Consider the following 14,587-nt stretch of genomic DNA (forward strand, 5'->3'; position numbering starts at 1 on the left):
GAAATTTAAAGCTGAATTTTTATTAGCGAGGGTTTTATCTCAGAAGTACAGAATTTTGGAAGAGGAAATGAAATGGAGGAAATGTATATATATTCTTAGTGTGAAAGGGGAAGCGCATGATCCGAAAAGCACATAAGCAGCTGACAATTGAAGTGGCCTGTTGTCAGTGTTGGACTGTGATGCCAGGGGCCACCAGAAAACCTTAAACCATGGGGCCACCAGAAAACCTTAAACCATGGGGCCACCAGAAAACCTTAAACCGTGGGGCCACCAGAAATCCTTAAACCATGGGGCCACCAGAAAACCTTAAACTGTGGGGCCACCAGAAAACCTTAAACCGTGGGGCCACCAGAAAACCTTAAACCGTGGGGCCACCAGAAAACCTTAAACTGTGGGGCCACCAGAAAACCTTAGACTATAGGGCCACCAGAAAGCAGACCATGGGGCCACTCGAAAACCTTAGACCGTGAGCCCACCAGAAAAACTTAGACTGTGGGGCCACCAGAAAACCTTAGACCATGGGGCCACCAGAAAACCTTAGACCATGGGGCCACCAGTAAACCTTAGACCATGGGGCCACCAGAAAACAGACCGTGGGGCCACTAGAAAACCTTAGACCGTGAGCCCACCAACCAGAAAAACAGACCGTGGGGCCACCAGAAAACCTTAGACTGTGGGGCCACCAGAAAACAGACCATTGGGCCACTCGAAAACCTTAGACCGTGAGCCCACCAGAAAAACTTAGACCGTGGGGTCACCAAAAAACCTTAGACCATGGGGCCACCAGTAAACCTTAGACCATGGGGCCACCAGAAAACAGACCATGGGGCCACCAGAAAACCTTAGACCATGGGGCCACCAGAAAACAGACCATGGGGCCACCAGAAAACCTTAGACCATGGGGCCACCAGAAAACAGACCATGGGGCCACCAGAAAACCTTAGACTGTGAGCCCACCAGAAATACAGACCGTGGGGCCTCCAGAAAACCTTAGACCATGGGGCCTCCAGAAAACAGACCATGGGGCCACCAGAAAACCTTAGACCGTGAGCCCACCAGAAAAACAGACCGTGAGGCCACCAGAAAACCTTAGACCATGGTGCCACCAGAAAACCTTAGACTGTGGGGCCACCAGAAAACCTTAAACCGTGGGCCCACTTTCCAAACTATTATACCCCCTCTCCTCACTCAACCTTTTTATTCTCCTAGTCTTCTATATCTTTTTACTCCATTGTTCCATTATTAAGCATTTTATTTCCCATAAAGAAATGGGGAATGACAATGAAATAGTCCAAATGGTTAGAAGCAAGAGGCCCACTGAGACCTGGGCCCACCCGGAGTTTTCTTGGTATCCCGGTAGGCCAGCCCGACACTGCCTGTTGTTCAGGGCAGGGATGTGTTCTGGTCCAGTGCCCCGGGATCATTTTGCGTGGATCTTAACATGTGCAGTGACGTCACAATTTACCACGGATGCTTGTGATGTCACTTTCAGCACAACCCGGACCGGATGCCCCCCACCCCTGATCCCGGATTTTATGAGAATACATCCAATGGTTGGGGAAGAGGTCTGGGGTTTTTTGTCAAGATATGTATTTACCATATAAGGTTTCAAGGTACACACCCTGGAGTGCCTATATGGTAAACAAGGCCCTGGTTTAGGGATATATTTTCCGATTAAGATAGTTTTCTTGCTGCAACTCTATGTTTTTCCCAACGTGCAATGGAACACTTCTGCTAAGTATCTCTCATTACTCTACGTCTACTACCGACTCAGGTAAGTAAGCAGGGCCTTGCACCCATTAGGTAGACTTAACTACTTTTCTCCACATCTAGATGGCTAATTTACTAACATTAGGTGCCCGGGCAGCTGCCCACTGTGACAAATGATGTTACAAAATGAAAGCAAAGATCTGATTGGTCGGTATGGGCAACCGCTTTGGTTCAATTAAGCTGAAACCCAAAGATGTTCCTATATACCCCCTACTGGATATCATATCAACCATTAACTGAACAGCCGCCCTTTCCTCCCTGGGTTCATTTCCCCCTTCTATTTACTGTCTGGGCAATAAAACACCAACTACAGCTAATAATTGTCGGCCTTAGTCTTCTCCATTCTTGAAATTCTGCCCAGAAACGACCTGCACCAGAAATATGTTTCACGAGCTCCCTCTAGTGTTTGTTGAGCAGTACTACACCTTCCAACTCGTAGCCTGTAGAACTCTCATTTATTCTGGTGATGATGATGATGATGATGGTGAAGATGATGATGCAGAGCTTAGTATAATATTAAATCATTTGCTTCGGGACCTTCCTATTTACATACATGCAGCCTTGCCAGAATTCACTTATTGGCTTATAAGGTTCTGTATCATCATGAGACATTTGATCCCTTCCTGGACCCCTAGTGAAATATAATGGTGGAGCCCTCCTCCCCATAGGCAGCCTACAATCCCTACTCAGGTCAAACAGAGAGAATGGGGGAATCTTAGGGTCTTAAAAGAACTCCCATCGTCATGGGGTCTGTTCCTTCTGCAGTCATTCCACTGTGGTCAACCGTTTGCAACCAATCGGCAGCAAGTTCTTCTACAGCCTGAAAGCGACCATGCTATTGGTTGCTATGGGATACTAGACCCAAGCTAAATCCTGAATCCCCAGTGGAAATCTGCCTATACATTGTACATAAAGCTCAAAGGAACACAATAACAGCACATCAATGGAAACCAAGACTCAACATGAAGAACAAGGACCACCATGGTGCAACTTTCTGCCCTATCTATATCATTTGAATCCCACCACCTACCCAATATCATTGTGTCCTAGGGGTCTAAACCCATGGAGAACCACAGGGCAAAATAATGATTGAAAGCAGATTTAATGCCCATGGGTACAGAGCACAAGGTTGGAGTAATATGACCCACCTCCCTGCCTATACTCATCTACTGATCCCACCATTGATTGGGGCCTCCAGTTGATTCCATTCTGGTCAAGCGCTTCAGAGGAATGTTTAAAAAAAAAACACACAGCTTTGTTTATTAGTTTATTTAATTTCTTCATTCCACTAAGCAAATTGATTATACAGAACAGAGGGAAATCTGAATAAAAATCATCATTTACAGCGTTAGAACAGCACCGTCCTTAGTACAATATCATGGTCTGATAACTCAGGCAACCGCTGAGAGCGTCACAATGATGGATCTCGTCTTCCGGAGAAATATATCATAGCACCACGTTGCCAACACCTTGATGAGATGCCGGGAGTGTCCTGGAGTTTTAATTTGCATCGTCACTGACCTGGGGAAAATGATCAGCCAGGCAAGCCAAGTGGGAGCTGGGAGTTGTACAGATATGTTTCTGCTGGCCAGACAACACTACTATCAGGTGTTACCCTACTATACCTGCTATCCCACAGTCACACTCCCTTCCCAGAGACTATTATCCCACTGTTACTATAGACACCATCTCTCCCTACTATACCTGCTATCCCACAGTCACACTCCCTTCCCAGAGACTATTATCTACTGTTACTATAGACACCATCTCTCCCTACTATACCTGCTATCCCACAGTCACACTCCCTTCGCAGAGACTATTATCCACTGTTACTATAGGCACCATCTCTCCCTACTATACCTGCTATCCCACAGTCACACTCCCTTCCCAGAGACTATTATCCCACTGTTACTATAGGCGCCATCTCTCCCTACTATACCTGCTATCCCACAGTCACACTCCCTTCCCAGAGACTGTTATCCACTGTTACTATAGACACCATCTCTCCCTACTATACCTGCTATCCCAAAGTCACACTCCCTTCCCAGAGACTATTATCCACTGTTACTATAGACACCATCTCTCCCTACTATACCTGCTATCCCACAGTCACACTCCCTTCCCAGAGACTATTATCCACTGTTACTATAGACACCATCTCTCCCTACTATACCTGCTATCCCACAGTCACACTCCCTTCCCAGAGACTATTATCCACTGTTACTATAGGCACCATCTCTCGCTACTATACCTGCTATCTCAAAGTCACACTCCCTTCCCAGAGACTATTATCCACTGTTACTATAGACACATCTCCCCCTACTATACCTGCTATCCCACAGTCACACTCCCTTCCCAGAGACTATTATCCACTGTTACTATAGACACCATCTCTCCCTACTATACCTGCTATCCCACAGTCACACTCCCTTCCCAGTGACTATTATCCTACTGTTGATATAGGCATCATCTCTACCAACTATACCTTCTATTATCTTTTGATTTCACAAGGAACCAAAAAAAAAAACCGGGACAGATCACAATAAATATGTTAGGATTGGCTAGAAGGGTCCCTGCATAGTAAAAGTGGGTTGGGCAGGAGCGGTCAATATGAAGACTGTAAGACTCTCTGGCAGCCTTAATGGTTGATCAGTAGAAGATTGGTTTGGACTGGTCCCATGTCTGTTGGAGTCATATTTAGTTAGACTGCTCCAGGGTTGACCCATGACTTGACTGTGGACCAGGATTTAAGTATGAACCTGGGCACCAGGTAGATGCACCAGCAGCACATGGGGTTCTAAGTTCTCCAGATGTTGCTGTAACCCATCCTATGACTGATTTCCCCTATGGACAACATGCATTAGTAGGACATGGTCATCTGCTCTTGTGTTGATTTTGATTCAGTTTTCGTCTACGGGATTCTTCATTAAATAACCTCCCTAATTTATTTGTTTTTTTTTTTAAAAAACTGATGTCAGGCTTCCTAGTGTTGCATGATGGGTAACAACATCATTGATAGGCGCAATATAAAAACCCGGTTATTCAGGTTTCGCTCCCACGGACGCCATTGTTAGCTGAGCTCTATACACTTCTAGTCAACGTAAGTACTACTCGTTGGTGTAAGGTCGTCTAAGACAGTGTTATTGTTTAAAAAATATACCCCACAGTCATCAAACCCTGCCCCCCCCAATTATATAGAAAGTAACACCCCGCTTACACTACTCTACCACTGGGCTAGGAGGCAGCTTCAGGGGATAGTTCTAGGTAGGAATGAACTGGTCGTTAGAACCTCCCGCTTCCCAGACTCATGCGCTCTCCTCCCATTGCCGGCTCCTCCCCCTCTCAGTCCAGAAGTTTCTCTTTGTTCTTTCCTTCCTTTTTTTTCTTTTTGGATTCTGAAATGGAAAAACAAAAAATCTCCGGTTTAATTGCGACCAGTCTACTGCTGCTTAGAAAAGAAAGTCAAAGATCTGATTGGTTGCTATGGGTAACTGGCCCAGGCACTATGATTTTCTTAAAGGGGAACTATTCCTCCCTTCCTTGGTTTTTTTAACTTGTTGGATCAGTGCCGAGGACCCTCAACCCCTTTCCAATTGCATCCCCCTAGCTCAATGGTCTGGGTCTATCCCAGTAAACTTGGAGGCAGTTGGGAGATATGTGGGTGCTCTGCCTTAAACGTGTGGTTCCCCTTTAAATGAACGTTTAATATGAGGTAATGAGTGATATTCTGAGACAATTTGTAATTTATTATTTTTTAGTAATTTGGGTTTTTCATCAACAGCTTTCCAGTTTGCAAATTCAGCAATCTTATTGCTAGGGTCCAAATGACCCTAGCAACCACGCATTGAGACTGGAATATAAATAAGAGAGAGGCCTGAATAGAATGAGGAGTGATAAAAAGCAACAATAACATTTAGGGGCAGATTTATCAAGGGTCGAATTTCGAGATGATGGGAGTTTTTTTAAACGCCCATCACCTCGAAATTGGAATAAAAAAAGACCAACTGAAATATATTAAGAAAATCGAATTTTTTAACTTCGGGTGAATAGGCTGTATTCGATCGTTTGATTCGAATTCGGATCGTATTCAATTGAATTTGAATCAAAGTATTTTCCAAAAAAAACACCAAATGACTCCAAATAGGTTCTAGGAGGTCCCCCATAGGCTAAAACAGCAATTCGTCAGGTTTTAGATTGCGAAAAGTCGAAGTCGAATTTTTAAAGAGAGAGTAAATTTCGATATTTTCACATTTTTTTCAAATTCAATTTGAATTTGGACTATTCCCTAGTCGAATTACCTCGAAATTCGATTTTTCCCTTTGACCCTTGATAAATCTGCCCTTTATACAGAGAATTTGTTTTTTAGATGGGGTTGGTGACCCCCATAATAATTCAAAAACTATAAAAAAAAAAGGGAAAAATGAAGACCAATTGAAAAGTTATAAAATACTAAAAGTTAACTTAAAGGTTTCCAGAGGTTGTTCTGGGTTTCAGGCCCTCTGCGTGGCTCTGGTGAGTAAAGGATCAATTTAAAGGGACAGTACACACATTTACACAACTAGAGCTAAACTAGACCTAAGCTGCTTAGTTACGGCAGACAACGTTGGGCAATTCTTAATTAGTTGACCCAACTCAGTCCTGCCGGTGTTTTGGTTTTGAAAAGCTGACGCGTTGTTTAACGTGACTACATTTCCCAGAATGCCGGCTAAAACAATTCTTCAGTGCTGTAGCGATTCTCGGAAATGAATGGGGGATCACGGGGAGGACAATTGAGCCAGAAAGAATCATGTGAGCCCCCTGAGCACAACATCTGAGCTCTGAATGCCGGCCACTGTGTCACTCATCATTGCCATTCAGTCTGATAAAGGAAACAGCAGGCGGCCACTGGAGAAAACAAGTCACGGCTCAACGAGTCGTGGAGACTCTTTTCCCTTTCTGCCTTCCTTTGTCTTTTTATTGTTCTCGCCTTCACTTTCGAAACTTGTCTTTCCCAGGCTTCCAATCTGCATCTTACGCTCACTCCTTTCCAAGGGCTTGTGGGCAGAACAATTTATAGTTCTTATAATTATTCAGGGTGCTCCCTTGTAGGGTATTTGGCCCCTTAGGACCAAGAGCCTAATGTGCCTCGACTTTGTCTTAAGAATTTGGGAGGGATGTGGAATCTATAGTTTGCCGTGCACCCATCCAATCAGAAGGTAAGATTATCTGGTCTAGGGCAGCTATAATAATGGAACAAAGCATCTGATTGGCTGCTGGGCTGTATGTCGCTGGACTGGACGGGTGCAAACTATGCTCACATTACTGCCTTATTAAGGGGTTTCTAGGGTCTCTCATAATATAGATAGGGTCAATATCAGTCAGTCTGGGCTCTAGCACCTCTTTATTCTGATATAAATGCATCTTAGAATAAAATAACACTGTTTTATTCACTGGAAAATGGAGTGCGAGTCCTTCTATCTTCTTATATAACGAAAATTGACCAACGCACCCGAAGCAACTAAAAATCTGGTAAGAGTGCATACACACAAAGACTTATATATATATATATATATATATATATATATATATATATATATATATATATATATATATATATATATATATATATATATATATATATATATATATAGGCCCGGACTGGCAATCTGTGGGTTCTGGCAAATGCCAGAGGGGCTGCTGTAAGTTGCCATAGACAGTCACTATATATTGGGCTGATGGAAGGCTGTTTGGGCTGCTGTATGGCCTATTTGGGCCTCTGTGAAATGCCAGGGCCTATTTTGAACCTCAGTCCAGGCCTGTATATATATATATAATACACAAAAGCCATGAATATCCTGTAAATTATATCCTTATAAACGGTGAGTTCTGATGTCATCAGTTATAAACGGTGAGTTCTGATGTCATTTCTGTCACATGACTCACTGAAGTTTGTGTATTATAATAAATAAAGTACCCCCAGTTGTAAAATATGAGGATATTAGAAGTTACCTCTATATATATATATATATATATATATATATATATATATATATATATATATAGTGAATAAAGTACCCCCTCTTGTAAAATATAAGGATATTATAAGTTACCGAGGAGTTTCATGACCATATAAAAACCGAAGGCCGAGTGTTTTTATACAGGTCATGGAACTCCGAGGTAACTTCTAATATCCTCATATTTTACAACTGCGGGTACTTTATTTATTATAATACACAAATTTTAGTAAGTCATGTGACAGAAATGACATCACTACTCACCGTTTATAACTGATGACATCACTACTCACCGTTTATAAGGATATAATTTACAGGATATTCATGGCTTTTGTGTATTATATATATATATATATATAAATATATACACAAATGGCTGTCGGATAGGTATATATAGTGAATAAAGTACCCCCTCTTGTAAAATATAAGGATATTATAAGTTATCCAATTGCTATTGGAACATGAGATACTTCCACGGGGAGTGAGTTCCGCTCCCACTGAGAATGATCGAGGTGGTTTTGCCTTTCCCACCGTCAGTAAATGTTGCCCAGCTGATCAGATCTGCATATGAAAGTGCCATTGTTCATTTAGGGATGGGGAATGAGGACTAACTGTCAGATGCATGATGCCTAATGCTGGCACACTGAGCTCTCGTCATTCCCACGGGGGAACAGATGGGTGACAGCGACTGTCTAGAAAGGGGCCAAACTGAACATAAGGAAGCAGATGGATTTGGATGATAACACCCTTTAGATATCAGAGCCATCACCTAGAGCGGGCGGAGAGTGGGCCAACGAATGCAATGAGCTGATGATAAAGGGAGCGGGGTTGCTGGCAGCAATTTCTAATTAGGAGCTGACAGCTAACAGGTGGCCTAATGATTCAAGCCAGACAACAGATTCCAAATAAAGTTTTGAAAAGTACCAAAAACCTAGTGAACTGCAGGAATTCAGCTACAAAGCACAAGGTATAAAATTCTCCATTAATCGCCATGTGTTTTACCCACAATGCACTGTACAGCATGCTATATAGGGACAGGGTAAAAGTGAAGGTGAGAGCAAGGGACAGAGACTTCTTCCTGATAAATATTTGAATATTTGAGAAAGGTTTCCAATTTTATTCCTAAGCAGTAGAACATCAGCCTCTTTCTTTCTCCTGACAACTTCCTTGACTACTTGCTGGTCAGACTGGTGGGAAACTGACCAGCAGGTGGCGCTGTTGTAGCAAACTTCATTCATATTAACAGCACATGTTTCCCTTAAAGGATAAATAAACCTTTGAAATAAGTGAATGTAAAATCGACGAGGGGGATATTCTAAGCACTTTTGTAATTTACATTCATTATTTATTTTATTTTTATTCCAAGATATTAAGGGATACATGTACTGTTAATATGAATGAATTTTGTTACAACAGCGCCACCTGCTGGTCAGTTTCCCACCAGTCTGACCAGCAAGTAGTCAAGGAAGTTGTCAGGAGAAAGAAAGAGGCTGATGTTCTTCTGCTTAGGAATAAAATTAGAAACCTTTCTCACATCTTTCCTAAGCAGAAGAACATCAGCCTCTTTCTCTCTCCTGACAACTTCCTTGACTACTTGCTGGTCAGACTGGTGGGAAACTGGCCAGCAGGTGGCGCTGTTGTAACAAAACTCATTCATATTTACAGCACATGTATCCCTTAATATCTTGGAATTAAAAAAGAATAAATAATGAATGTAGATTGCAAAAGTGCTTAGAATAGCCCCCTCATCAATTTTACATTCACTTATTTTAAAGGTTAACTTATCCTTTAATATCTTGGAATAAAGGAAAATAAATAATGAATGTAAATTACAAAAAGTGCTTAGAATAGCCCCCTCATCCGTTTTACATTCACTTATTTCAAAGGTTTACTTATCTTTTAACTTATCCTTGCACTTTAAAGGCAGAGTAATTTTAGCTGAACAGAAATATAAAAAGCAGAGCACATCCAGCCGGTAGGCATTTATTTCAAGAAGAACAGCATAAGTGGCATTTGGAAAGCTTCAATTTCTAAGCCAGGCGGAAACAGCGGGTATCCAGAGTTCAGCCGAAATTTTGTTGGAAAGCAGCATTTCCTATTATTTCTTTCAAACTGTAAAAGCCACCAAAAAAATGACTTTGATTACCTCAATCTGCCACGTAATAATAGGGGGAAATCTAAAGGTGAATTTGCCCTTTAAATCCCAGAAAACTCATGTGCCATTCATTCTCTATTGAATTTAGGAACCAATCACAAAGAGATATCTCAGGCTATCCCCAATAGGAACCAATCACAAAGAGATATCTTAGGCTATCCCAGATAGGAACCAATCACAAGTAGATAGCTCAAGCTATCCCAGATAGGAACCAATCACAAAGAGATATTTCAGGCTATCCCATATAGGAACCAATCACAAAGAGATATCTCAGGGTGTCCCAGATAGAAACCATTCACAAAGAGATATCTCAGGCTATCCTAGATAGGAACCAATCCCAAAGAGATATCTCAGGCTATCATAGATAGGAACCAATCCCAAAGAGATATCTCAGGCTATCATAGATAGGAACCAATCACAAAGACATATCTCAGGCTATCCCAGATAGGAACCAATCACAAGTAGATATCTCCGGCTATCCCAGATAGGAACCAATCACAAAGACACATTTCAGGCTATCCTAGATAGGAACCAATCCCAAAGAGATATCTCAGGCTATCATAGATAGGAACCAATCACAAAGACATATCTCAGGTTATCCCAGATAGGAACCAATCACAAGTAGATATCTCCGGCTATCCCAGATAGGAACCAATCACAAAGACATATTTCAGGCTATCCTAGATAGGAACCAATCACAAAGACATATTTCAGGCTATCCTAGATAGGAAACAATCACAAAGACATATCTCAGGCTATCCCAGATAGGAACCAATCACAAGCAGATATCTCCGGCTATCCCAGATAGGAACCAGTCACAAAGACATATTTCAGGCTATCCTAGATAGGAACCAATCACAAAGACATATCTCAGGCTATCCTAGATAGGAACCAATCCCAAAGAGATATCTCAGGCTATCCTAGATAGGAACCAATCCCAAAGAGATATCTCCGGCTATCCCAGATAGGAAACAATCACAAAGACATATCTCAGGCTATCCCAGATAGGAACCAATCACAAGTAGATATCTCCGGCTATCCCAGATAGGAACCAATCACAAAGACACATTTCAGGCTATCCTAGATAGGAACCAATCCCAAAGAGATATCTCAGGCTATCCTAGATAGGAACCAATCCCAAAGAGATATCTCCGGCTATCCCAGATAGGAACCAATCACAAAGACATATTTCAGGCTATCTGTGCCAATTAATATTGCAGACTTTGGAGGTTGGGGGAAACACAATAGTTTTATTTTTCTTTCAAGCCTAATAAATTTCCTTTTTACTGAAATGATTTACTGTATCAGTGTTTGGAAACTTTCAGATGTTTTCCTGTAAGTGTTATTATTATTATATCTGTTTTATCTTTCCTTTTTATGCCACTTCCAAAGACTTTTAGCAGCTGGTAGGAAGCCAACCTTCTCTCTCTGTGCCCATCATTTCTGCCCCGTCAGTCTCTCCTCACATTAAGTCTGAATGCAATTTCCCCGTGCGGCTGTGCTCACTATTTCCCATATTTAATATCTGGGCAGATAATGCGGAGCAGTCTGCCAGAAACATTCAGTTCAGCGAAGGAAACATGTTTTCCTATTGACTCTTGTGCTGCCGGGACTGCTGCTCCTTTTCACTTTCAAATGAAATTATAGAAAAATATATATATGATATAAAACTATGGCAGCATAGGTATTCCCTTGTACTAAGCACAATTCAGCAGGAACAGTCCCCTAAGTTTGCTCATAGTCTGTACAGATAGATCCCATAAAACTATGGCAGCATAGGTATTCCCCTGTACTAAGCACAATTCAGCAGGAACAGTCCCTAAGTTTGCTCATAGTCTGTACAGAGAGATCCCATAAAACTATGGCAGCATAGGTATTCCCTGTACTAAGCACAATTCAGCAGGGACAGTCCATAAATTTGCTCATGGTCTGTACAGAGAGATCCCATAAAACTATGACAGCATAGGTATTCCCTGTACTAAGCACAATTCAGCAGGAACAGCCCCTAAGTTTCCTCATAGTCTGTACAGAGAGATCCCATAAAACTATGGCAGCATAGGTATTCCCTTGTACTAAGCACAATTCAGCAGGAACAGTCCCCTAAGTTTGCTCATATTCTGTACAGAGAGGTCCCATAAAACTATGGCAGCATAGGTATTCCCTGTACTAAGCACAATTCAGCAGGAACAGCCCCTAAGTTTGCTCATAGTCTGTACAGAGAGATCCCATAAAACTATGGCAGCATAGGTATTCCTCTGTACTAAGCACAATTCAGCAGGAACAGTCCCTAAGTTTGCTTATAGTCTGTACAGAGAGATCCCATAAAACTATTGCAGCATAGGTATTCCCCTGTACTAAGCACAATTCAGCAGGAACAGTCCCTAAGTTTGCTCATAGTCTGTACAGAGAGATCCCATAAAACTATGGCAGCATAGGTATTCCCTGTACTAAGCACAATTCAGCAGGAACAGTCCCCTAAGTTTGCTCATAGTCTGTACAGAGAGATCCCATAAAACTATGACAACTTAGTAAGCACAATGTAGCAGGTGAATAAATACTGTTTAAAAGCAGCAGGACTCGTATATGAATTACAAGAAAGGGAAGCGCTACAGACGGGGCACAGTATTTACCAACCTGTTTATCTAAGAAAATGAACTCAAATAACGGGGCACTTGATGAAACAGAATAAGCACCATCACGCCGTATAATCATAACATTATTGCAATGAGGCAAATAATACCCCGCGTCGTTGGTTTCACGGAGCCGGAGATAATGTTACAGTTATTTTAGTAAATGAAGGGTAAGTGCTCTCTGCGTTTAACTTGCTAAATTGCTCCCTCGATACAGCCTGGCAGAACATAAACACAAATTCCTCGCTCCATATTTCTTACAGGTAATGATAGGGGATTGTTATGAAATACTGAAGGGGGGGAGAGATGAATAAACTGTGTTTAGGGGATAAATATGTGCAAATCAGAGTCAGACTGGGCCTCCTAGGGCCACCAATTCTACTGGTGTGGGGGACAATGCAAAGCAGACTTTATGGGGTCAACTTACTTATAGCGTCTGACAAGTATCAGTGGCTCAAGTGTCAGCCCCATGGATTGTACCATCTACAGCATATAAAGGGTTCATGTGCACACATTAGTCATTGGGAATATATATTTGGACTGGCTTCTGATCATTTGTGCGGCTCAAGGAAGCGAGAGGTCAAAATCAATTCCGAAATTTCTTCCCTTTATGGAAATGTCATAAAATGTAGAGGTTCTTGCAGAATCAGCACAGGGAAGCCTTTTCCTAATGCACTGGCTGATCCTTTGCTCCCATATTGTGTACGGCAGTCAGATGGGAAATTCAGACCTTGGTATGGTCTATAATCATATTTATATGTAAAGGAACAGGCAACCCTGCCAGAGCAGCCATTTACCTGAGAGTTATCAGAAAATCAAATTTAGTTAGAAAGGTCTGGATGGGGCTTGTTAGGTTCCCAGACTGTAAGTGACATCATCCGAGGACAGGGGAGGTGAAATTATTATATGGCTTATTTTGGTTATTATTTTTCTTATTATATTACTTATTTTGCTTATTATATTGCTTATATTGCTTATTTTGCTCATTATATTGCTAATATTACTTATTATATTGCTTATTATATTGCTTATTATTTTGCTTAGTATATTGCTTATTTTGCTTATTATATTGCTTATTTTGCTTATGATATTGCTTATTTTGCTTATTATATTGCTTATTTAGCTTATGATATTGCTTATTTTGCTTATTATATTGCTTGTTTTGCTTATTATATTCCTTTTTGATTATTATATTGCTTATATTGCTATTATATTGCTTATATTTCTTATAATATTGCTTATTTTGCTTAAAATATTGCTTATATTGCTTATTATATTGCTTATTTTGCTTATTATTTTGCTTATTTTATTGCTTATTATATTGCTTATTATATTGCTTATTTTGTTTATTATATTGCTTATTATATTGCTTATTATATTGCTTATTACATTGCTTATTATATTGCTTATTATATTGCTTATATTGCTTATTATATTGCTACTTATATTGCTTATTATATTGCTTATTAATTTGCTTATTATATTGCTTATTTTCTTATTATATTGCTTATATTGTTTATTATATTGCTTATTATATTCCTTATTATATTGCTTATATTGCTTATTATATTGCTTATTTTTATACTTATTTTATTGAATATTTTGCATATTATATTGCTTGAATTTTTTATATATTGCTTATTTTGCTCATTATATTTCTTATATTGCTTATTTTATTGCTTATTTTATTGCTTATTTTGAAACTCCAGCCCCATAACCTACTTGAGTACCCTACCCTCCTACCCAGCCCAATGTAGGACTCTTGTCAATGCCAGTGTTTAATTGTCTATAGGCACAGGTCCTGAATTCTTCACATTGTACTAATGGGAAGGAGGCTACTGGCAGCACATGGGCATCCCCTTGGCATCATTCAGACAGACAAACTATTGAGCACTAATGGGAGCAACGGATCCCTGTTCTTGGTATGAGTTTATATAAAGCGAGTTTACATAAAGTGAGGCTGGACACTGAGGCAAAACTAATATGATCTTTGTACAAGAAGTGGCTCGGGCAGAATAAACACCACATTATAAATGGCA

General features: G+C 40.8%; 1 protein-coding gene across 1 annotated transcript in view; it reads right to left on the minus strand.

The window, feature by feature from the left end:
* Positions 1 to 3,024: 3,024 nt before the first annotated feature.
* The window catches only part of ptn.L (pleiotrophin L homeolog), a gene marked incomplete in the record, with an annotated part of 38,709 nt that continues 27,146 nt past the window's right edge, over positions 3,025 to 14,587 (minus strand). Inside the window, 2 exon segments of the mRNA NM_001092817.1 lie at positions 3,025 to 3,437; positions 3,438 to 5,165. Of these exon segments, the coding sequence (NP_001086286.1) occupies positions 5,113 to 5,165 (53 nt within the window).

Source organism: Xenopus laevis, chromosome 3L, assembly GCF_017654675.1.
Source record: "Xenopus laevis strain J_2021 chromosome 3L, Xenopus_laevis_v10.1, whole genome shotgun sequence".
In the NCBI taxonomy this organism is placed as follows: Eukaryota; Metazoa; Chordata; class Amphibia; order Anura; family Pipidae; genus Xenopus; species Xenopus laevis.